General features: G+C 50.7%; 1 protein-coding gene across 3 annotated transcripts; it reads left to right on the top strand.

The window, feature by feature from the left end:
- Positions 1 to 228: 228 nt before the first annotated feature.
- LOC109313842 (ER degradation-enhancing alpha-mannosidase-like protein 3) lies at positions 229 to 22,311 on the top strand. 3 transcript variants are annotated; one of them, XM_019540613.1, is made up of 19 exons: positions 229 to 572; positions 2,511 to 2,611; positions 4,060 to 4,099; positions 6,280 to 6,392; positions 6,854 to 7,007; positions 7,648 to 7,782; positions 10,078 to 10,183; positions 10,484 to 10,581; positions 11,511 to 11,636; positions 12,529 to 12,612; positions 14,558 to 14,641; positions 15,105 to 15,229; positions 16,418 to 16,583; positions 17,693 to 17,850; positions 17,948 to 18,068; positions 18,651 to 18,839; positions 19,762 to 19,927; positions 20,955 to 21,143; positions 21,650 to 22,311. In XM_019540613.1, the coding sequence occupies exons 1-19, from the start codon at positions 543 to 545 to the stop codon at positions 21,811 to 21,813; spliced, it is 2,349 nt and encodes a 782-aa protein (XP_019396158.1). In that variant the 5' UTR covers positions 229 to 542; the 3' UTR covers positions 21,814 to 22,311. The 3 variants fall into 3 exon arrangements, with proteins under 3 accessions (XP_019396158.1, XP_019396157.1, XP_019396159.1); XM_019540612.1 differs by having other exon boundaries at positions 16,418 to 16,622; XM_019540614.1 differs by lacking the exons at positions 15,105 to 15,229; positions 16,418 to 16,583 and having other exon boundaries at positions 230 to 572.
- The last annotated feature ends 2,130 nt before the right edge of the window (positions 22,312 to 24,441 follow it).

Below are 24,441 nucleotides of genomic sequence, written 5' to 3'. Positions count from 1 at the left end.
GGCTCTAAAAACATACAAAGTGGTATGGCTGGTTCTGTTGAGCGGCATATTTTGTCTGACACGGTGACATCCTATGTGTTTGTTGCCTGTGGAGTCATAGAAAAGTTGGGCTGGAAGGGATCTCCAGAGGTCATCTAGTGTCTAGTCCAAGCCCCCCTGCCTGAGGCAGGATCAGCCCTGTCCAAACTATCCCAGAGAACCATAATCTAAATTCTGCATAATGCTGCCATCAACCCTGACACAACATAGACCTAACACCCTAACCTGCCGTATGTAAAGGAGATTGCTGTCTAGATCGCCTTTCTTTTCTATGACTAGTTGGGCAGGGGATCAATACCTTAGCGCCAGCTTAATAAACTGCTCTGGATACGGGTCCGTGTTTGCTGCTGGATATTTATTGTCGTGTTTCTTGGAGCAGGGATCGCAGGAGTTTCGTTAAATAGGCTGACCAGTAGATTCATGGCCTCTGCTCTAAGTAGTTTTGCGCCTTTGGCTTCCTGCTGTCATTCTGCTGTTCTCTTTCCAGGGACCAGGTTGTGGAGATGTTTGACCACGCGTATGGCAGCTACATGGTATGTAGTTTTATCTTTTGCCCCCATTCATCTCTCCGTGGGGAGAACTCTTGAGCCTGTAAGAAATCAGTATTTATGTGAGGTCTCTCCGCTTTCGCTAACTTGTCACGGGGCTGGGAATATTCCACAGCTGCAGGGAGGAGGGGGGCAGGAATAAAAACAATCTGGTGGTCTGGGTGTGACAAGAAAATTATCCCTGCAAAGTGAGAGCTCAGGAAAACTCACTGAGGCACATCCACACCCTCTCTGCACTGGTTTTAGTTTCCTGCCAGGCCAGGCTGAGAACGTTCAGTCACAGCCCCAATACTGGGCGAGCTGAATGACATGTAGGGGGTGAAGACTGTGTGCCCAGCATAAGATGGCAGGCTCCTCAGATCCTCCAAGCACTGTTTCTGCTTATCTTGGCTGTTTGTACTGCATCTTTGAGTGTTTTCTTCATGAACATAATAACCAAAATAACTGCCTTTTTCCTCATTCTGTAAATGAATTCTAAGACTGTACCAAGGAAAATCCTGCATGGAAACAGCCTTGCCACCATGCTGGCTCTGGCTGCACTGCATGCCCCCCCGGGAGACTTCCAAGCAGAGCAGGGAGTCATTCTGTCATGCTATGTTTAGAATATGGGCCAGCAGGCAGTGGTACAACTCTCCTCCTGAGCAAGGGAGAACTTACTAGTCATGGGAGTTTCCCCAGTCAAAATGGTTGGTGGGGTGGGTACATGTGTCGGGGGGGATTCTAATCACAGTTCTTACTGACCCCTTTTTATGGCTGCGCCCATTGTTTTAGTATGTCAGTATTTTGGTCAGCAAGCAGAACTGGGATGAATTGCATTCTTCTAGCTCTGCTGCTAACTAGTCATGTGTTTCTTAGCTGCTTTTGGGATACAAACGGTAAGAGCTAAAGGGCCAAAATCTAGAAATCCTGCCACCTAATGCCCAACTTAGGCCAAGTCCCATTGATGTAGGAACATTGGGCCCCAACACACGTTTGCAAAGTCCTTGAGAGCCTTGTTGGCAAGTGCTTTTGAATTTTCCTGGTACTGTTCTCTAGGACCTAGACCAATGGCTCCCTTTTTTTTTTTTTTTTTTTGCTGCAACCCTAAATCTGGGGCTGTGACCCCCACCCCCGCTGCCGACTCGCTCATGCCCGGCAGTGCCAACAGAGCCCAGGCTGGGAACGTGGGGGGGCAGTGGCAGTGAGAGCTGCATAGACCGTGCCCCGAAAAAGCCCCCAGGTGGGAGTGGCAGACCCCTTGCAACCCTGATTTGGGTCAGGCCCTGAGGTTGGGAGCCACTGATCTAGACTTTATTGGGGATGGTGATCCCTCACGGTTGAGCATGGTCACTCTCACGGGTCAAGTGAGTGGTTGTAAATGAGTCTGTTGAAGGCCAGGAAGGCTGATCCTAGAGCCACACTTTTACTAGAAAGAGGAATTAATCTCTGGCTCACCTAGCTGGTTGTTTGCATTGCTTTGTATACAGCAGACAGAAGTTGATAAGGAATGTGTAAAGTATTTTTTCTGTGCTCTAAGACAGGGGTTCCCAAACTTTTTCTTATTGTGAACCTCCTTCCAGACTTATCAGCTGCCCGTGTTCCCCTAGAACATATGTTTTATATTTTAATCACTTAAATGCCAATGATTATAATTAAAATTAAATGTGCCATTACACAATTTCTCCAGTGATTGTACCACCCAGAGATTTCTTGCATACCCCCAGGAGTACATATTTCACAGTTTAGGAACCTCTGCTCTAAGGCAAGATGCATTTCATTTGGAACAGGACTGGCAAGAAGCCTAGTTAACTTCAAAAGTGGCCAATTTTAGACGTCAGAAGCTCAGTGTTTACTCTTTTTGTCAAACATTTCCAGGTCCTGAAGGAACTGTCAGCAGTTTTCAGTTGTATCTTTTTTTTGCGCGCATTCCCCTGTCTTCTGCAGAAGTATGCATATCCTGCAGATGAGCTGATGCCTTTGAGCTGTCGGGGTCGAGTGCGGGGCCTGGAGCCAAGTCGTGGAGATATCGATGATGCTCTTGGCAAGTGAGTGTGCAAGACGGCTCTCCCCAGATCTTCCATTTGCCCTGCAGGCCAAAGAGTGGCTATTAGGGGCAGGATGTGCTAAATAGATATGCAGACCTACAGTCGTCCTCCAGTTCCTAGGCCACTAGAAAAGTTTCTGTGGTCTCCTGGGTAAGTCTGTCATGGTCTAGCTTATGGGTGTCACAGATACAGCTCACAGGCTGGATCTGGCTTGTGGAGCCCTGTGATCCAGCCTGTGGGTCTCAGGCCAACCCTGCATGCTGCATGTGGTATGGGCTGGCTCCCTGCAGCAAATGAGCAAATGGCCATGTGTTCCATGCAGCAAATGGAGCCAGTCTGGCATGTGCTGCATCCAGTGCGGTGGGTGCTGTTCGCAACACAGGGAGCCAGTTTGGAGCGTGTACTGCATCTAGCTCACAGTAGGACTCAAAGACCAGCCCCACACACCAGAGCCAGCTCGTAGGCCAGCTCCGTGTGAAAGTCCCAGACCAGGGCCAGTGCATGCTGCATGAGGTGTCTTTTCTGGACCAGCCCTGTGAGCTGGCTCTGGTATGTGGAGCTGGTCTGTTTGTCTGGTCCAGCCCGCAGACTGGCCCTATGCTCCGCATCCAACCCATGGGGCTGAATAAGTTTGGCACCCCTTTTCTGTGCCTGTTTCCGCATCTGTCAAACAAGGGGTGACATTTGCTTTACTTGGGTACCATGAGGCTGGAATCCCATATATCTGCAAATTGCTTTGAGCTCAACTGTTGAAGAGGTCTCACAAAATGGGCAGCAGAGATGCCAGTTGTAATGTTGCTTGTCATAAAGTGCATTTTTCCTCATGACTGAAGAGCTGGAGAATCGGAGATGGTTTGGCCACAATACTGGGTTTTACATGAAGAATTGCAGCAAAAATGAAAATGTGCTTTATTTAATGACAGTGGCCCTCAAAATGTTTAATGGAAAACCATAAACCAAACTTCAGGTTTGGGCAAATGTTTAAGGGTTTGGTCAAAACGTTATGGTTTTCTTCTTTATTTCTTCCATCTAAGATCTGAAAGCTTTGCTGAAAATGGGTATTTCCTAAGCAGTAGCTGCAGTGCATGGAAGAACTCTGTTTCAATCAAAGGAAAAGTGGCAACCTGCTCTTTCTAGGGTGGCAAGGGCCAGATTTGCAAAACTTTGCCTCTGAATATTTGTGCAGCTCAGAGAAGCACCCAGTGCTTTTGACCCTGGCCTTTGTGGCTGCACACAGAGATGGCCCCTTGCGTACACAGTGGTGTGCAGTGGCAGCAACTACACAAATAAATGTGCATGGATACAAGCACTTCTATTTTTAGGGAGCAAGTGCCAGGGTTTGAAAATCTCCCTTAGTGTAACCCATTAAGTCTCCAAGATCTGCTTTCCACGATCTAATTTTCACTGTGATTCAAAGTATACCTTCTACTCTGCATTTAAATCTGTAGGTTTTCCCTCACGCTGATTGACACCTTGGATACTCTCGTGGTAAGTCAGTGATCTTCTTGTGTCAGAACTGTTGAGCAAGGTGGGGGTGATGTTTGCATTTAGGCAGCAATCTCTGTCAAGAGCAGGACCAGGTTCCTAATGCACAGGGTTTACATTCGTGCCTGTGCAATGGACTGTGTTTCCCTCTGCAATTCTGGCTTTTTACAAGTGGGCTGAAATGTGCCTGTGAAGTTATGGGACCTTCCACATGTCCATTGTGGGAGACCTTGGGGTTTAAGCATGAATAAAATGTGCTTAGCAGTGAAAGTGTTGTTGGATGTCCTCTGCTTTCATGGTTTGTTTCGTCTTGAGGTTTTGGTGATAAAACAGCACTTGATAGAGGCAGTGGAATCTGCACACAAGCTTTAACCAGATTTCTTTTGAGACCAGCTTGTGGCTCTGGCTTGCCTAAAAACACTGAAGCCCAGGCCCTACCTGGTCCCAAGCCACCCGATTGTACCAAAACTCAGAATCATAGGGTTACAGCACCTTCATATGCTGCCTGTAGATCCCCAGGCAAGTCCCTTTCACTTTGCTTTTCCTTGCTGTAAAAGTAGGGATGATAAATATGATTTATTTGTAGAATTCTGACCTCTGTGTATGGTTGCAGGGGGATACATGTAAGTGAGCTGTGTATTCAAAAGCACTGCAGCTAAAGCCAAGTAATCTTTTATTTTAATATGTAGAATTCTGGCTGATGGTAGGGGATACCTTTCCATATACATCTTAGGCTTCTCAGGGCAGGGGCTGTCTCGCACTATGTGCAGTACCTTGCACTGTGAGACTTTTGGGCTTACAAATAATAATCCTGACACATCTTCAGTAACACATTCATTTGTCTTGTTTCTTTCTCCTTTGATGCACCTTCTTTAAGCAGTCTTTCTCCTTGCAGTAGTTTACCATCTTTATGTTTCTTGTTCAGTTAACGCTTGTTCTCTCAGATGCTCCTTCTGCTGCCTCATGGGACCCAGCTACTAGGTTGAGTGACACATTAGAGAGGAATGCATGACATGTTTTCCCTCCTGTGCCACTGCTTTTCTGGAGCCTTTTGTTTCTCCCTCCATTATTTCCTGTTTATTCCTCATCCTATTGCTTGTATGCCGTGGTCCTAGTTAACTGAGCTACCTTATTGTATTGCTGGTATTAACCTTTGCTACATAATTACTGTTAGCAATTATAATTTATTGGCAACCAATTATGTGTATGGGGGTAACAAGTAGGAGCTACCATTGTGTGCCAGGTCCTTGTTTGTGCCAGGTGCTGTACAAGCCTAGAACAGAAAGGATAGTCCCTGCCCCAAAGAGCTGACATTCATCCTTCCACTTCCCTGAAAAGCCACAGATGCAGACAACTTCCCTCTTGTTTTACTTGCCCATGATGTTTTGCCAGCATGGCTGACCCTGAGCACTGAAATACCGTGAAACAAACCAAAAAAGTCCTGAGGGGGGGTGGGCTTTGAACCTTTAAGGAATAGCTGGTTCAGGTGTTTAAACTTGCTTAACACCTAGGAGAGGGCTAAAGTAGTCACCTAAGGATTGCAAGACATAGAATAAAGTCCTGCTCAGACAGACACAGATTTCCTTTATGAGCTTGTGCAGGATGCCTGGTCTCTTTGGGATTTAGTTGCCCATCTGTACCATGCATGTAATAGCATGTTTCTCCTTCACAGGTGGGAGGATGAGTGCAGACAAGATCAAGTAATAGAGGCCACATTAGTTTCTAAACTAGAGAGATTCATTTGCTGGATTAAGGAAAGACCCAGCTCTGCCTGAAATCAAAGCCTATAATGGGCTTATTGCAAAGCAAGCAAGCTCAGTCAGGAGTGAATTGTGAATTGCTCTTCTGACTTTATTTGCATTCTCCTTGACAGCCTGTTAAGGGTGTTACAGGCCTAACAAGATCAGCCCCTCTCCCTTAAGACCTTGCAGTCAAAATAGCTATCATTCAGGCAAGAGAAACAGAGCAGCCAGTGACATACAGGCTGTTGGTCAGTCAGGGGTGAGGGGGAACAACAGATGGGCTGTTGCTTGAGAGATTTCAGCAGGAACAGTGGCCAGTCATAATGGTATACAGGGTTTAGCAGAATATAGGACAGAGGGGTCGGTGCAGCACTCACGGGGGTGATAGGCAGTGAAAAAGCCTCAGATCGCTGACCTGAGTCTCAACCCTTCCCTACCCAGGTTCTTAACCAGCTGGATGAGTTTGAGGATGCTGTGCGCAAGGTGGTGCTGGACGTGAGGCTGGACAATGACGTGGTTGTCTCTGTGTTTGAAACTAACATCCGTGTACTGGGGTGAGTGTGGGCATTGGATGGGCAGAGTAAAGACCTATTGCTCAGTGCCATTGGAACTGCGGTGCATGGCAGGTGTCATCCTTCCTGCTTCGTTCATCTTTTAGAATATTGTTCCAGTGCCTTGTGTCCCCCAAATATCTCCTTGCCGCTCCTTCCTCCCCACCCCCTTCAGCTCGGAGACTGTGCTGGATGCCTGGTGGGACTCTGCTCCATGAATGCTCTGAGTGGGTGGTATCTGGGAGCCAAGAAAGGGTCATTGAGGGTAGGGTGAAGGTTGCTTGCTGTATAAGAAATTGTCTAGAGATGGGTGGATATACAGGGGATTGAGAGCGGGGACAGACATTCTGGGCACCAAGGAGGCCCAACTGGTTCATAAATGGGTTTTCTTACTGCAACATTTGCAAGAACCTCTAAAAAGCCTTACCTGACCTTGTCCCCCTCCCCCCCCACTTTCCCTGCAGGGGTTTGCTAGGGGGTCACATCATGGCCGACATGTTGAAGGTGCAAGGTGAACGATTGCAGTGGTATAAAGATGAGCTCTTGCATTTGGCTCGGGACCTGGGGTACCGTCTCTTGCCTGCTTTCAACACCACCAGCGGACTGCCCTTCCCCAGGGTAAGGTAAATTGGATGGTCTTAACTGGCATGTTTGGGGGTGAGGCTTTGCACAGAGTGACCCTAATAGGGCATTGCTAAGGCCTGCAGCATCCAGAAGCTATGCTCCAGAGCTTCAGGCTGAGTGTTACCACCCTTGACAAACTGGCTTTGTGAGTGAGAAGTTGGGGAATGGTGTTGATCTCTCCCAGCAGCCTGGAAATTACAGCATTCCCTGTGTGAGCGAAAGGAGGTCAAAGTCCTCTCTTCATCAGTTGCTCTGTGGTGCTTTGAGTATTGCATCAGGTGTTAGGCACTTCAATTCCTTGCTGCAATATGTAACATTTGCTCCTGTGGTTCCTTGTGGCGGGACTTTCAGATAACTACTTATTCAAAGCCTTTCTGCCCTGTGTGGATGATGGAGGTCCCTTGAGGTGAGCAGATGCTCCAGATCTTCCTAGGATGTGCATGCTTCTGGCTGGCTGTTGGCTGTCCTCTGCCCCAGAGGTGGCTGTGGTTTGGCAGTGCTGCATGCAGGTGCTTTGCGGAGTACCACAGAAAGGAAGATGCTGGGCAAGGGAAGTAATCTTGTTGCCATGTGTGGGATGGTATGAATGAGAGCATCTAGCAACAGTGAATGCATGGGATGTCTTCCCAACCAGGTGAACTTGAGATACGGAGTCCTGAGCCCAAATTCCCGGACGGGCACGGAGCTGGACACCTGCACGGCTTGTGCTGGCACCATGATTTTGGAGTTTGCTGCCCTCAGCCGCCTAACGCAAGAGACAGTGTTTGAAGTAAGTGATTTGGAGCGGGGAAAAATGAATCGCATTTGGTTCCCAAGTTATTATGGAGACCCTGGGGAACCCATGCAGGTTCTTTGCACAGGATCAGCAGTGCCTCTTCATAAGCCATGCTGGCCACTGGTTCACCTGAATGTGAGCAAAGACTGTGATCCCCCTAAGGGAGTGGACACCACACTGTTAGCCCACCCCCCAGGTGCTACTGCAGCCTCTCACTCTGTGCTGTCTGGATTGGACTTGATACATTTGCTTGTGTCCCTGTTTCCATGTTGTGTGGCCATCCTTTCTGCATCAAGCAGGACAGAGTTAGTGCTGCTGTGCCAATTAATTGTTGATAGAATCCTGCCTGAATCAGGTCCACAATTCCCTTCCCCCAGAGTCTCTCAAAGGCAAAATGGGTACAATGGAGGACTGATAGCTGCCAGTCTGGCCATCCAAGACGGCAGCCATTTCACTGAGCTGCACACGCTCTGGCTTGCTTTCTTCTTCCTGGCCCCACATAGTCTCTCTCTCTTGGCTGGCTAAGGAGCTAGCTTCAAACAAATACCAGAGAAGTGGCCAGAGAATGCCTGATCCATGTGCTGCTGGTTTAGAGTGCTTTGCTGGTAAGGGGGAGAAATGCAGGGTCAATCTCCCACTGGGCAGGGTGGGCCTAGATCCTGGGTCTTCTGCTTCTTGGGCAAGTGCCTTTCTCACTCAGCAGTTGAGGTTACAACATGGCATCCTCTTCCAGCATCTGTTAGTTATTGGGTTTCTGGCCTGCTGTGTGGTTGCATGACTTGGGTGCACTTGTGTGTTTGGAATGGGCATATAGCTGTGTAACTGCCAGCCAGTGTATTGTACCTACCCAGCCTGCCCCCATTTGTGTACTTCTCCACAGTGAAGGGGAAATAGGCTTGCTTAGCTGGAAGGCTGTCATTTAGGTGTGCCAAGGGAAATAGAATCCTGCTCTAAGTGACTTGCTCGGGGTCTTGCAGGATGTCCGTGGCAGGGCAAGGGGTTGTGCTGAGTTTGTCAGGTCCAGGCTGGCAGCCCTTGGTCTGTCCTCCCTGCCCAGTGGCCTGATTTTGTGAGTAATATGACCCCCTGGATGTGGACAGAAATAACGTTTGAGACGTTTCCCAGTTTAAATGTGTTTGGAAATCCATAAAAAAGGGAATATTGCGGCTCTTGTGCAGACTCTCGCCTCCCCCACCCCAGGTGCCCCAGCTGGAACCTTTCAAAATTGAAGCCACAGGTTTACAGCAGGGGGGTGCTAGGAGGGGTGGAGTACATCTCTGGAAATGTCAGCCGGGGTAGAGGGAGAAGGGGAGGGGTTAGCAGTGGACACTTCAGGATTTTGACACTCCAGCCCTAGTCCTCTCTACCTAACTTCTCCCCCTCTCACTGGAGAGGCAAGGTAGAGGAGACTGGGACTGAAGAGCCTGATTATCGGTGGTGGTGGACCCCAGTTGCTGGAGCAGCTGGGACCTGTGGCTATGAAATGTAAAGCTGTCACTCAATCTGCTGACTGTCCACTGCCTCTCCAGGCACAGAGGAGGAGGGAGTGTGGAGCATTGTGGGATTGTGGAGCATCTGTGGGTCCCCTGTGCCCCTATTTCAGGAGCGGACAAAGTCCAGCCCACGGGCCAGATTGGGCTTGTGGCCTATTCCATTTCCCAGCAGCCCCTGATCATATTGCTGCAGCCAATTTCCATGGAGAAGAGGCAATGTCGTGACAGCATGGGGCCAAGGTTTCCATGGAAACCAGCCCCAGGAACACTGACAGGACATGTGCCTGGGTCGGGAGCTGTTCCAGGGCTGGGATCTTGCGATGGTGACACCATGGTCTGGAGCCAGGGCAGAGCTGGGATCCGCAAGCCCCAGGCCTGGAGCAGGATCCACTTCAAGATCCCAGCCCTGGCCTGGAACAGCTCTGCACCCTGCCGGTGATATTGGGGCCAGTCTCCGTGGAAACCCTGGCCAGTGCAGGCAGGGACTGCTGGGAAAAGGAGTCTGGCTACTGGCTGGATCTGCCACTTTGTCCATCTTTGCCCTACATACATGACAGGAGTTGAAATGCTTTAAAATAGCACCTAATTTAAGGAGGTGTCATTTTGGAGCACTTCAGCTGCTTTTGGAATGGCTCAAAAGGCAAGTTGATTTGAAAGTGTTAGAAATGCTTCAGTCGTTCTGTCCCTGGTGTGTTGTATGATGGGAGGAGGTGAGAGGTGGAGAGAGCGACTTGTCACGTGCGCATGAAGTGAGTGAATTCTCTCTCTGTGTCCATTCCTTTGGCCCCGTTTTCAGGACACAGCCCGGAGAGCACTGGACGTCCTCTGGGAGAAGCGCCAAAAAGGGAACAACTTGGTGGGCACGGTCATCAACATTCACAACGGAGACTGGGTCCGGAGGGGTAAGCAAATTACAGGCTTGGGGCTGGATGCTCAAATGGTTCCAGGCTCCTGGACCTGCCTGGAGCAGAGATACACTGACCACTGTCGCTCACCTCTGCTCTGTAGGTTGTGGGCTTCTCTTTGGGGCTGGGGGAGCATGGGATAATGCATAATGCCCTCCCCTCCTAGAGGAAAATTAGCCCTTTCTAACAACATCCTACTCTTCACACTGCCAGCTGGCTAGCTGGGTGATACTTGGCAGAGGAGGCAGTTCTGGGTAAGGGGCCCCTATTCTGCTTAATGTGATGTTTTTCCCCTAGACAGTGGGGTTGGTGCTGGGATAGACTCGTACTATGAGTACCTCATGAAGGCATATATTCTGCTTGGAGATGACACCTACCTGGAGAGGTTCAATGCAGTAAGTACACAGCCTACCAGGTTTTTTTATTGCTCCCTGTGGAGTCTTGCCCTCGCCCTACCATCTGCCTGTTCTGATTGGAAGGTCTGGTCTTGCGGCACAAAGCCAGCCTGACCCAGGTATGGAAGTCCCACTGAAGTACAGCCATCTGCAGTGCTTGCCTTTCACACGAATGCCTGCTGCCACTAGGGGACATGGAATGAATCCAATTGCTTGTGCTCTGCAGCAGGCAGGAAGCAAAGGTGGCAGCATTCCAGGGACACAGCAGGGGTGAGAGTTGGCCAGCCAGCCCCCCTGGCACCTCGTCATCCATCTCTGCTGGTAGAAACTTGTGGCCAGCTCTGGGAGGAAGTGCATCGTTTCTTCCTTCTCCAGTCTCCCACAAACCCATGGCTGCTTGCTTTCTAGTGAATGCCTTTTCAGGGCCTGGATGGCTGGTTGACAGGAGAGCGAGCTTGGCATCCTCTGTGAGAGAAAAGGCAGGGAGGTTTGTGTAGCATTCATAGTCCTTTTTGTGTATTAGTCTGCAGCTGCCAGCAAACTCTCCTCCATTGGCTAATAACTACATGGGGAATGAACTATGCGTGGCAGTGGGCCCAAAGGTGAAGATGTTTACTGGGAGAGGGCTGCTCCCTGGTCTGTTCAGCTAGGGTCATTTTGAGGAGTGTGAGAAATGCGTGGAGGTGTCCCCAGTGTGTCCTGTGCCTGACATACTTGCACGTGCATAACAGAGATGAGACTGCAGGGGCAATTGTCAGTTAGCTCTTGGAAATTAGTGGTGCGCCTAGCTGAGCAGTTGCATTCGTAACTAATTATTTGTATATGGGGTTTGCAAATCTCTCAGTACCCTGCTGACTCCCGGTGGACTGATAAAGAGCTCATTCCTGCTGTTCACTTAATGCAGAGTGTGTGTGCATGTGTCTCAACAGCATTACGTGGCCATAATGAAGTACATCAGCCAGCCTCCGCTCCTGCTGAATGTCCATATGCACAACCCCACTGTCAGCATTCGGAGCTGGATGGACTCCCTCTTGGCCTTCTTCCCTGGGCTCCAGGTAATGCTGCTGTGGGTATGGTAGGTGGTGTGTGGTGTGGGGCTTTGCCGGGTAAAGACAAACTGTTGACTCTGACCGGGCTCTGTTCCGATGCTTCATGGGTTTCACTTTGACTGGCACAGAGAAGGGGCAGAAATAAGACTGGCAACGATGGTTTGTTTATAAAAATACAGACCTCACTTTGGGGTGAGGATGGGATTGTGAGCCTCTGATCATGGTGAAGAGGAAAAATAGTGTGCGGTTTTGGCTGGGACACAGCTGTGGGAATCCTGAGTCTGGTCTGTGGGACACTGAGAATATTGAGGGAAAATGAGTTGCTGGGGTCTCGAGCCATCTTCTCGTAGATGAGCATTTGCACCACAAACCCTGCCCTCTGTGCCATGTGCTCAGTGCCTTGCGCCTGACCCCCCTTTCTTTCGACCTATGAGAGGGAGGTTTGGGGTCCCAAGAAATGGTGGGTCAACACTGGAGGCCTTTCGGTGTCTGCTCCTCACACTGGTCCTTTCAGGGAAACGTTGCCTTGCTGCAGATGGGCAGTGCACACAGTTGATGAGCTGCTGTTAGTGACATGTGTTACATATCTTCTGCCATTGCTAAAATTGCTAGGAAGCTTGTGGAGTGGTAGATTATTTTTAGATGCATTACATGAGTGCCTAGGAGCCCCAAGTCATAGAACAGGAACCTATAGCTCCAGGGATCAAGCAAATGCTGGACCAAAATATGGCAAGTTGATTCCTGTGGTAAAGGTACTTCATAGGGTAGATCCTGTGCACTTGTGGGACACAGACTGCACCTGCTGTGACCCAGAAGCATTTCTGAGACCTCTGTTTCCTCTGAGAACATTCTTATGTCTGTCTCTGTGTGTGTGCTGAGAAAAAGGCTTGTCTCCTAGGTGCTGAGAGGGGATTTGAAGCCTGCTATTGAGACGCATGAGATGCTGTACCAGGTCACCAAGCAGCACAAATTCCTCCCTGAGGTGAGCATGTGAGCAGCACCGCAAGTCTGTCCTGCTCTGGATATGGCCTTTGGTTTGTGGGTGTTCAGCATTCTGGCCAACCATACCTGCCACTGGGGAGGCATCTTTCCCTGTGTTCTGATGTTGTAACTCGGACGTTGTTTCCTTTCTGCCCTGGGGAGTGAGTGACTGGCTTGGCTGTGAAAGGATTATGAACCTCCAGGAGACAGCCAGATGGAGAGGAAAACAGGTGTGGTATTCCAGCTTCTTCTGTGGGTGCCAGTGGCCCATGGCTCAAGCTCTTGAACCTGTATCGTCTCTTCAGCTTCCATAAAAAGGATTAGAAGCAAAGTCCGTGGTCCACTGATGAGCACAGACTACCAATGACCTTAGTGGGTGTAGAGGAAGTCCTTTGTGCAGCAGGGGATCCATGGGTCTTGTTTGTGCTTTTAACTCTTGCACTATCTGAGCGGGACTCCCAACACCCTTCTCATGTCTCCAAGATTGAAGTGTCTGAAGGGCGCTCCCAGGTTCTGGGATGCAGGCCTCCTAGGGAAAGACAGGCAGGGGCTTAGCCTTGCTGAGAAAGGAAGGGGTGGGGGGCCTGCAGGATCAATATCATTGTGGGAGGGAGATATTGTAATGGTACCGCTGACCTTCTGGGTTCTTGACTGTCTCTGTTTCCCGCATTCTGCCTTTCCACAGCAAGGATGAGCATTGCCCTATGTAGGAAGTGGAGAAGATTGGAGGACTTAGGCATAAAGTGTAGGCAGACTACTATACCTACACCAAAACTATACAATAGGGCTGCCTGAGCAATGGCATATGTATTTAACTGGGGCTCTGTGGCTCTCAACTGAGATGGGGGCCCCACTGGGGAGGTACTGTATATATGCACAGTGAGAGAAAGACAGTCCATAACTGAAGGGCTGAGAAGCTAAGGACAGAGGAAGCTGAGACAGGTGAAGGAACTGGATCAAGAATGGCCGATACATTTGCAGTGACTGGGCCCATGGACCTCCCTGATAAACCAACCTGTCACTTGGCCCTTGCTAGACAAGGTTTGCAGGGCTGCAAAGTGCCCGCTAGTGCCGATCCTTTTTTGGATAAATTGACACACTGTTCTCAGAAAAATAACTGCGTCTTGAAGAAGGCTAACATCTTGGCTAGAAATGTTGTGTCGGGGGGGAGGGCATGCTATTCTCTCTCAGTACACATGCGGGCTTCACTTCTGAAAGGTATGTGCATGTTTCCCCTCGTCTTTTAAATGGAAAAAGGAAGCCAAACACAAACCTCTCCCTTCTCAGCTGCCTTTACTGTGACCAGCCTTGGCCTGCGTTTCTTCCCCTTTCTTCCCACTTTGGTTAAATCTCCTCTCACCTTTACTTTCTTTGGCTATTCCTCCTGGGTTGTGCAGTCTGAAATCTTTTACAGGTTGGGGGAAGATTTAGAGGAATTAAACCTGATACCAGGATCATTTACATTCTCATTGGTATAGAACAAACCAAGGTGGATTCCATAGGCAACCAGCATTGCAAAAACACCATGCCAGGTGGCGGGGGGTGGGGGCGTTATGCAACTCTGGGAACTTGTGAAGCATGATTTGAATGCAAAATTGTTCTGTTTTCCAGAGGTAAGGGTGGAGAGGGAGATTGGATAATAATAATAATGCTGCCTTGCTTTATATAACATGTTTCCAAGCACTTTACAGTACAGGCACTATTTACCTGCCTTTGTATGGAGATGAACATGGAGGCACAGAGCAGCAAAGTGGCTTGCTAAAGGCAACCTGGCACACATGTGGCAGAGCTGAGGGTATAACTCAGGATACCCGTGTCCCAGGGCAGCGTTCTTCTCTAGACCATGGCTTTGAGCCTCAGAGTCTACCTCCTGCATCTTTCTTAATGGCAGGCTGTGGCAGTGGTGGCTTGTATCTCAGCATGTTTTCTCTCTCTGCTTATCAAAGGCATTCACGTCAGACTTTGCTGTGTACTGGGCCCAGCATCCTTTGAGGCCCGAGTTTGCAGAAAGCACCTACTTCTTGTACAAGGTTAGTCTCTTCCCATGGCTAACTGTTGACAAGGTGACACAGCCTTGCAGTGCCTGCAGGGGAAGGAAGACTTAGACAAGAGGGCTCAGTGCTCTCATTGAGGACTGAAGGCCAGAGGGAGCATCAGCCTTCGGTAGCAGCCTGTCAGCTAAGGGTGGACATGGAGGTGCTTGGTCTGTATTGGGGTGCTTGGGGAATGGGATCTGGGCATGTTTTTTAGACACCCAAGATTCCTGCATGAGTGGTGGAGATGGGGAAGGTCTGCTAAGTTCCTTCGGCCTTGAGGAGGAGTGGGGAAGGAAGCGTGGCTGGACTCCCTTTACAAACGGGACTCCTCCTTGTCCCGCTTGTAAGCGTGCCGTGATGTCCTCTTTCCTTACCCAGAATGCCTGTGTGGTGGTACTTTAGTGTGGGTAGAACAACTTGGGTGGTGTGGAATATCTTCCTCTACTTCCTTTCAAAGGCTACTCGGGACCCCTACTACCTCCATGTGGGCAAATCCATCATAGAGAGCCTGAACAGGCATGCCCGGGTAGAGTGTGGCTTTGCGGCGGTGCAGGACGTGCGGACGGGCCGACATGAGGATAGGTAAACCCTGTCGCACCCTGGGTGATATGGAGTAGCAGCAGGATGGAGCCAGGGGGCACATACATGGATGTCCTCACGTGGCTGGTATCTGGTGGGAGAGGCCCAGCACTTGCACAGTCCTGGGGTTGGGTAAACCACTGGTACTTGTAGTGGGAATGGACTAAATAGACATGCATGGGTGGTGCCTGCAGCCAGTGCTCATTAGATGGGTGGGGTGGGGTTAGCCCATGCAGTTCCCTGGGCTTTCCTTTCCGCCATTAGGTAAAGAGGGGATGAGAGTTCTCCTTAAGGCAGGCCAGGCAGATGAGTGTACAAAGTTCCTAAGGATGCCAGGCATTTGCTGCACCAGCCTGACAGGCGGGCAGTAAAGCCACCCAGGCACACATGTTCAGCTGCTCCAGCGTGTTCCCAGGGTTCAGCGCACTGCAGGATGCCAAAGTGAGGTGTTTACCAGCTTCTCCATGCTCTTGCCAGTGACCACACATTGGTATTGCATTAGGAGCATTGCAGACTGTGTCTAGAGAGGACAGTGCTTTAAATGCGCCTGTTCTGCCCTGGCGTGCAGAGGCACTGAGGTGACTAAAAGTAGTCTCGTCCTCTAGAGCCTGACAGAGTGAGGTGAAAGCTGTAATTGCCATCCTGCTCCTGAAAACAATGCTGTGGGGTTTGAAATCCCCAACGTAACAGCCTTTTCTAGCACTGTGACTTCGCATGATTCTAGAGGTATATCCAGAGGGGTGCCCCCCACTCTTTTGGGTCCTGACTGACATGGGAGAGCCAACAGAAGGATAGGACAAGCATAACAATAGTGGTTGCTTCTCTTGGACCTAAGTTGTCCTTGGGCAGGGCGAGCGGTATTAGGTGATGGAGGAAGGAGCAGCAGTCCCCTCCTTGTACATTCTGTCTGGAGGGGGTGGAGTGGCACAGCCTTCGTGACTGGTGGTTCTTCTTTATGAAATTGGAAGATGGGTGAGGTGTGAAGGCAGAGGGAGATCACAGAGGCCTCAGTATTTCATGTGTTTCCCACGTTTCCCTTGTCATGACGGGGTATGGTAAACGTCAAGTGGGGAGCAGTGTCCTCTGCAGAGACCCCTGGGGCTGCAGATAAATCTTTGTGGGTGCGCATATTCTTGTCTCCTTGGTTGTGGCAGATGCAGCCTCTAACCACCATGTCTGTTTGTCATGCAGGATGGACTCCTTTTTCCTGGCCGAGATGTTTAAGTACCTCTACTTGCTTTTCACAGAGAAGCGAGATCTGCCTCTAGACATTGACGATTACATCTTTACCACAGAGGCCCACCTGCTGCCTTTGTCTCTCTCCACCACCCGGCCCCCCTGCCGAAGGAATACGACCGTACGTCGGCCTCGGGCTCAGCAAAGCATCAGGGGCACAGTTAGGTTTGCTGCAGCTTATGGTTGAGTCCAGCATGCCCTGTGCACAGGACTGTCTTCAGGGGAGAAAGTCAGTATAGGTTTGGAACTTGGGGCAGAGTGAGAGTCATGCAGGCTTGGCTCTCTAAAGGGCTCTAGTCATCCATGAAAACTGCAGCTTAACCATGTAGTTCCATGCATGTAGTTCCATGGCACAATTGGCTTGCATTGCCATGAAGCTTGCATGCAAAGAAAGCAGTTTATCCACATCAGGAACTTCCCTGCCCCACCAATGAGGCACCAAGATGTGAAGTGTGGTAGGCAAAGTCACCTAACAGGGCGAAAAGTTGAGTAGTCTCTCCATTGTGCTGTTCCTTGGACCGTGCTATGGCCTGAAGAGCAGTTGTCCAGAGTTTGGAGCTGTGAATATCTTCACAGCTGGAGGTCCTTGGCAGGGGTTCTTTCAGAGCGGTGTGCCGTGGGCACATGCTGGTAGGTTGTGATAGGGCTGTAAGCCTCCTGTGTGAGGTGCTGTAGAATAAGTCTCGTGGACTTCTGGGATGTTTTTGGCTGGGGCTTTTCAGCAGAGACAGGGAAGTATGGTGGTACTATGGTGGAAGGTGCTGGTAACATCTAGAGTATTGTCCTGTGGCACAGTTGCCTCAGGCCTGGGTTGGCAGTCAGTGGACCAGTGTGGAGGGAAGGGATGTGGCATTACCAGCACAGGATTTGGGTAAGATTGTTAGTATGGACAGACAAATTACAGCAAGGTAGAAGGCAGAGAGACCTGCTGTGTGTCCATTGCACAGCAGGAATTTCTTCTGTGCCTGCTCCTGCCTTAGAAGGCAAAGCATCGTGCCTTAGCTCTCCTTCAGGGATGGCAGAGCTTTGCTGGAGTTTAGCCTTTGCTTTTTGTGGTGTATAAATGCACACATGCCCATGCCCATTAACTGTGTGTTTGTGGCTTGGTGATGGGATGCCCTGGGCTCTGTAATTTTGCTGTAGTTTGTGTGAGAATAAGACCCATCCCACAGCACCATGTGTGTACTGTCCCCGGGAGCAATGGGAATGGAGGTGCATCTTTCCCTGCAGATGCTTCATGGGGGCCTTGCCGAGGAAGAGGAGATCTTTACCCGATCGTGCCCCAGCGCTCAGACCCTCTTCCCCAATAACCCAACCTTCCCTTACACCATACGTGACACCCACAAGCACCTGCCATCACTGGGGACGGAGCGCCTTACGCTGTTCGGGTGAGCAGCAGTTGCACAGGCTGTCACTGGGTCCTGTGCTGTGGCACTACACCCTCTGTTTTAGTAGCCCTGACTGTTGAGCTTTGTGTTCCCTCAGCGGGATTGAGCTTCCTCTTCATGACACCAGGACGGAGCCCTTGGAGATTCTGAAGCACCTGGGACTCACCCTCATTCCCCTGGGTGATGGGAGTGTGCATATGGCTGGTGCCCAGCACAAGGTGAGAACCGAGGGTTCCCTGCATGGCAGTGCACACTTGTTTTCAGCTTTTTCAGGAGTGCCATGTCACTGGGCAGCTGGTAAGAGCCTTCCCAAGGCCTCTGCTAACAGACAGGCTTCCCGCAGCAGTGCCGAGGTCTGTGTCATGGGCTCTTATCATTTTGCATGATGTCTAGAGACCATGGCCTGCGAAGCAATTGCAGCTCTTGGGCAGTTACTGAAGACATGCTTATGAGCACTTGGCTTGTACCTGTAGTCATGTAAGATACAAGGAGATTTGGTAATCAAGTCATGTCAGAACCAGACCTGAGTGGGGGAGAGCAGGCATATTACCTGCAGTAGGTAGTCTGGGGAGCTGCCATAGAGCAAAGGGCAGAATAATTCGACATCACGGTCCCTAGTGTGTCCTCTGACTCCCTCCCTCCCCACAGTCCTGTGTTGGCATCATGTTCCACAAAGGATTAGGTGACAAGAGCCTTGGTTTTGATGCTGGAGGCACCCACAACAAGCAGGTGCTATGATACCTAGGTGTCAAGGCTTAGCTGATAGCCTTAGAGCAAAAAGTGCATTTCTTTTTCTGCAGCATGAAGTGTCTCCTGTGGAGGTGTTCACCCTGAAGTTCATCGCCGAGCTGGTCAGCCCTCCTTCAAGAGAGCCTCCAGGCCTCTCCCCACTTTCTGTCCAAGTCATTTCCCCCCCATTTTTAGGGAGAATGGTACTCACTGCTGGGCCAGCCCAGTTCGGCATGGACCTGACCAAAGAGGAGCATGGGGTGAGTGCAGTTTGTCAGCAGTTCGACCTCTGGAGCAGGGTAGTCAGAGTGTCTGAGGGAGCAGTGATGTGTCTCTACCCTGCACTGTGGGGATGTGACAGTGGTTGTGCCTAAGTGAATGAGGACAACGGTGTCTCTTTGCTTGTGCACCCATAGTCAGGTGATCCTCCTCTGTAAAGCTGTGTTGAGAGGATTTGCTAGGTAGTGTTTCAGCCTGCAGGTTGGTGGGGTGGTAAAATGTTTCTTGTGGTTACTCCTCAGGACTTCTGGGTAGAAACCTAAGAAGCCCAGCTTGAAGTCTACTAATGCGATGGCAGGTGCCTGTGGGCTCAGTTTGGTTTGTGTGTTTGTTTGTTTTTCAAGTGGATTGTACATTCAGTCCAGGAGTCTTATGTCATGTCTGAACTAAGCAGCATTCATGCCAAATGGAGCTACATTAAGCTCCCTGGGGCAGGAGATGTAGAGCTGCTGTGAGCAAATCTAAGTGGTCCACATGGTGTCCATATCTGCAGCACTTACCAAGTCTGAACCGGGGAGTCTGAGCTGCCTGTCTGGAACCTGTGCTGAGCCAGGGACTGGGCCCCTTGTGGTGCTTGGATGCTGCCAGCGATCCAAAGCATTGGGGCTGTCTGTTACCCTGTGATGCACGAGAGTCCTGCTGTTTGCCAGGATGGGACCCTAAGAAACAAACTGACCTATGTGTGCGCACAGTAGAGAGAAGGTGCAACAGCCCTAGGAAATGTAAAGAGGTGATTGTAATGGTACCACATTGTAGAGGCTTAGTTATACGCACTCCATGCACCTGAACCTACAGAAACACCTGGGATCAGAAACGGGGGGCCAAAGCTATGACGGCACAAAGCATTGCACGAAGAAAGGAAGGTCACTGCCCCAAAGAGTATGCTGACGTGTCTTGCCGCAGGTAAAGGGAAGCCTGGTCCAGAGCGAACCATATCAGGCCTGTTCCACAATTGCCAACCGGGAGGAAGTGCAAGGCAGAATTGCGCTGGCCCAGCGAGGGGGGTGCATGTTTGCTGCCAAAGCCAGGAACCTGCAGGGAGCGGGCGCCTCAGGAGTGATTTTTATTGGTGAGTGTCTGGAGCTGTCATTAGCTGGCAAGTAGAGCCTCCCAAAGCACATGTGTGTTAGTGGTGTGCTGTTTATCAGGGCAACATGCAGTATGGACAGGAGGCGGCAGGGTAAGAGGGTGGACCTCGTTAAGTAGGTGGGGCGTTCTTTACAGAAAGGGAAAGGATGTTCATGGTGGGCTGGGAATGAGGGAGCAGACTGAAAGCGAAGCCACTGGTGTCAGTAACTGCTGGTGTTGGTGAGACTAAAGCAGTTCTGGGATGTGTTAGGTGGGGTCTTTGAAGCAGAGCCCTAGAAAGTGTGAGTGGCCCTGTACGTGGCATTGGTGAGACCCCACTTGGAACACTGTGGATACAGTGCAAATGCGTTTGGGTGGTTGGCATCATTAGAAGGGGCTGAAAGGAGACTGGGTCCTTCAGTGCAGGGGAAGAGGAGGGCAGCATCTTGTATGAGGGAGATTTCTGCTATAGAGCAACCTGTTTTTGCTGGCGGCACAGGCAGATGTCACAGTGACCTGCTTCTGGTAGGAGGAAGACCAAAACCAGACAGCTTGTGTTCTGGGGCAGTCAGGTCGCTTGTGGTCTTTGGGGTAAAGTGAGTGCTAGATGTTGGGTCAGATGAAAGGGATCACCTGGGGTTTGCAGCCTTTCTCTGGTATGGGACACAATGTACGCAGTCAACCCCTCCAGCCCTTGTCACTAAAAAAAATAGTTGCTTGCAGGCTCAGGAAATGGAGGGGAAATGTAGCCCAAGTGGCAAACATAGCTAGTCTCCAATGGACAGGGGAGAGCTGCTGGTCTTGTGCACCCCAGAAGCCCTAAGCCAGAAAGTCAGAAGGGGTCAGAATAGGAATAGCACTTTTTGTCTGTTGTCCCCATCAATAATGTGTCTAGAGCGGGCAGGGAATAGTGCCCCAAGTTACAGGGCTTTGGTTTAAACCAGCATGGGGAACAGCATGCGTGGGTGGGGGGGGTGAGGTGAAATGTTTCCAGCTCGGACCCTGAAAAGCCATTCTCCTCTCTGTAGATGATGCAGAAGGCAGCCGCAGCGAGGACATGGTGCCTTTCCAAATGGTGGGAGACGGCAGTGCTGATGACATTGTCATCCCCCTTGTCTTCCTCTTTTGGAAGGAGGGCCAAACCCTCCTGGATGCCTTGGCCCATCATCGCAATGTGGAAGTGGTGTTGGGTGCCAAACTCTTCTTGCTAGGGGAAGGTAGGTAGAAGACAGAGGAGCCAAAGCTGGGCAGGGGCTGGGAAACAACACCAATTGAGGGATACTCAACCGGGGTGTCATAAGATTGGGTAAGAGTGCCACCCAGTAGCAGCACTGTGAAGTGTACAAGTACGTATGCATGAATACAAGATAAATCCACATCTTTCAAGCGGGAAGCCAGAGTGGCAAAAACATTCTGACCTACACAGTGTAGGGAGAAGCAGGCTGGGATGATGCATGGGAAAAGGGGAAAACTTTCTCCTGTGTGGGATCGAATTGTACCCAAGCCTGCAATGTCTTTCTGTGAGGAGCTTTGACACAGCCCCTTTGTGGCTGGCATGATGCCAGCAAATAAAGGGTCAGGTAGTGTGGGAGACAAGGTACAGGAAAGCAGGAAAATGCCAGCTTTGATTGTCAAGCGAGAATGACTGATGCATGCAAAATGAGTTGGCTCCTTGTATCTGCATTTTAAGAGTGCTCACCCAGTGGCTATTTCAACTTTGTAGACAAAGAAGAGAGTCCTGCATCTCAAAAAGACGCCTCGGAGTTGCCGCACGTTGAGCGAGAAAGATGCTTTCGAGGTGGCTGGGACCAAGCAGTCACGGAGGAGGCCTCTCTCAGTGCCCCAGACAGTAGCTGGCAGCCAGTACCTGCGGCCCAGGAGCACTGAACTGGCCTAGCCACTGGCCGCCCCCCAGCCTGGGGATGCTGAGAACTCGGAACAATGGTGCCACATGACCACAAGCTGGCCATGCAGCCAGGAGTTGGCATTGGCAAGGTTGGAAACCTAGCCACCTACAACCTCAGGAACTGTTACGTATGCAAATTTGTGTGATAGTGCGGGGGATGGCCTGTCGGGGGTGGGGAGGGGTTCTGCTGAAAGACCAGGGAAGAGGACGGGGAAGACCCTGAGGAGGTGGCCGTTGCACACGTTGGAGAAGGACTTCAGGTTTTTCCCTGGTGTTTGTCATGGCTGTAAGGGGGAAGGGAGGGGTACAATGACAGCAGTTTTATTTATTTAGTATAAAAGCAGAAGATGTGCCAATCTGTGTGTGCTGGCAAGACCAAGGGGCTGCTGGCTGGCCAGTGTGGGCAGTGTCAGCATGCTGCATGTGCGCCTGCAGGGGGTAAGTGAGCACAGACAAGCTACACATAACCTGCAAAGAGATCGCTTTTGTGTGTCTCATAATGTATCACTCATGGAAAACAAGGAGTGGGGTGGGGGAACTCATCCTGTGGACCCAAGTGGCTGGGATCAGCCTTCAGTCTGGGGTGGTATATGTCATGGGAGCGCGAGGGGTAGGCTGAAGAACTCTGGGGGAAATGGGCAGGGCAGAGGTAACAAGTAGAAGCTGGGGCAGACTGACAGTCCATGTGGCCTTGGATCCTGCATCTGACAGGTACATAGCAGGTGTTGGAGGGGTGAATTTATGCAAGGGGTCTAGGTGCAGTGAGCTGTCACCTGTTGCAGCCTTTCTGATGGCAGAGTGGCAGGGACATGACCTGGTTTGCACTGTGAAAAGGCTCTAAAGGGAACTGAGTGCCAGGAACAGTCCCAAGCCTTTTTAGCACCTGGTGACACTATACGGTAACCTGCCTGCCAATACTGTCTACAAGCTTCTCATCCGTATTTGCTCTGAGATGAGACAAGAAGGTGTTCCTTAAGTGGTCTATCTACCGCGTTTGCAGTTGTTAGTCCTGTGGCACTTTGAAATGGATGGAGATTGTGAATGAAAGTGCAGCGGGAGGGATTGTCTGCCTGTCTCAATGAAGTATGGCTGGCATAAGTGCCTTGAGGAAAATGCCCAAAGGAAATGGGTGCAGTGAGGCAGCCACCTTGCTTTCTGTGTGGGGCACAGGGGTTGTGGCCCTGTAGGATGGGTCCTCTAGTGCTCTCATTCTTGGTGTTGCTCAGAGGTGTGGTGCGACTGCGATGCAGAAGGCAGCAACCCCCACCAGGGCAGTCCCAGTGTGGTGGAGCAGTGGGCAGTGAGGGTGGTCAGGGGAGAGCAGGCGATCGATCAGTGGAGTGGTGAGGAATGTATCAGCTCACAGACGACAGGAGTTTGTGGTGTGGGCGCCCATCCTCAATGCGGCGCTCCCTCTGGGTTGGTTTGGTGGGCACTTCCCTATGGGTGCTTGCAAGGCTTGTTGACTAATGTGGGAGGCCCTTGATTTTGCCATATGGGGCCTGACTGGATAGGGGTCACCAGCAGCATTTAGGCTCTCTGACCTGTAAGTATGGTGTCAGGGAGGATGGTCTGTAGGCAATTCCAAATCTCGCTGGGGGGTGATGGGTGGCTGCTGGCTCCTGCAGAGCTGTTGAAGCAAGCACTGTGTGGCACAGTGAGCTGTTGACGGTGACAGGAGATAGAGAGAGGTGGAAGTGCTGCTGTGTTCAGGGTGTCAGGAAGTGGGCAGGTGATATGTGCAAAAGGGCTGCCTTCCTAAGTAGGTAACTAAATAGGGCATTTGTACACGACCCAGGGGTTTAATTAGCTAAACTGAAGTGGTGGATTTTTAAAAACACCACTTCAGTTTAGGACAGAGTTAACCCCCGTGTCGTGCACACCCATGTCCACCCAATCCTTACCTGCCTCGCCAGTGGTGGGGAGGGGAGAGGGACCTGTTGGGCAGAGTGATCCCTGAGCTGAAGGGTGGGGCTGGTGCTTCCCTGCGCAGCAGCAGCCCTCCAACCCCCAGGTGGCACCTGCCTGGGGGCACCACAGCCACAGAGGGAAGCACCAGGCCCTTGTGCAGCTCAGCTAGGGCGGCAGGCTCCAGGGGTGGAGAGGGTGAAAAAGATCAGGCTTGCTGCATTTTTCTTCCTTCTGTGTCGCCTGCTTTCCAAGGGTGCCCGCGCAGCCTGAGCAGCATGGAGCCCAGTGCTTCCCTCAGCGGCTGTAGGGTAGGAAACTAACACTCTTGGGAGGTGTTTTAGTTTGCAGCTCCCCAAAGTCATTTTAAGGTGCAATACGCCGCCAAATGTGCAAACAGCAGTGCCATTAAGGCCGTACAAAAGGCATTTAACTTGCTTTAAACCTGCTTTAAAGTGTTACCTACAACTGTCCCAAGGTGTTCTGATGAGGCTTGGGCCCAACTACAGTAGAGGTGCACCAATGCAGCAGTCTGATATTGGATTGGCACTGATATAAAGACAATTGACTGCATTGGAAATCAGCCTGATTTCGGCTGATAAATGCTAGTGCATGCGCACAGCCACAGTGCAACATGCAGGCAGCGAGGAGCACAGCCCATCAGCTTGCAGAGCTACATGCATCTGGTAAGTCTGTTGTGG

This window comes from Crocodylus porosus, unplaced genomic scaffold (genome assembly GCF_001723895.1).
Source record: "Crocodylus porosus isolate Cpor-Errol unplaced genomic scaffold, CroPor_comp1, whole genome shotgun sequence".
Classification (NCBI taxonomy): domain Eukaryota; kingdom Metazoa; phylum Chordata; order Crocodylia; family Crocodylidae; genus Crocodylus; species Crocodylus porosus.
This window is presented reverse-complemented; position numbering and strand designations above follow the sequence as displayed.

What these genes read in the sequence shown, in the direction of transcription:
- LOC109313842 (XM_019540612.1), top strand. Translation starts at nt 543, where the DNA reads ATGTTTGACCACGCGTATGGCAGCTACATG. An exon ending in TGGCTGGTGCCCAGCACAAG is followed by an intron (nt 18,069 to 18,650) that starts GTGAGAACCGAG and finishes CTTTTTCTGCAG; the next exon opens with CATGAAGTGTCTCCTGTGGA. An exon ending in CTCAGGAGTGATTTTTATTG is followed by an intron (nt 19,928 to 20,954) that starts GTGAGTGTCTGG and finishes TCCTCTCTGTAG; the next exon opens with ATGATGCAGAAGGCAGCCGC.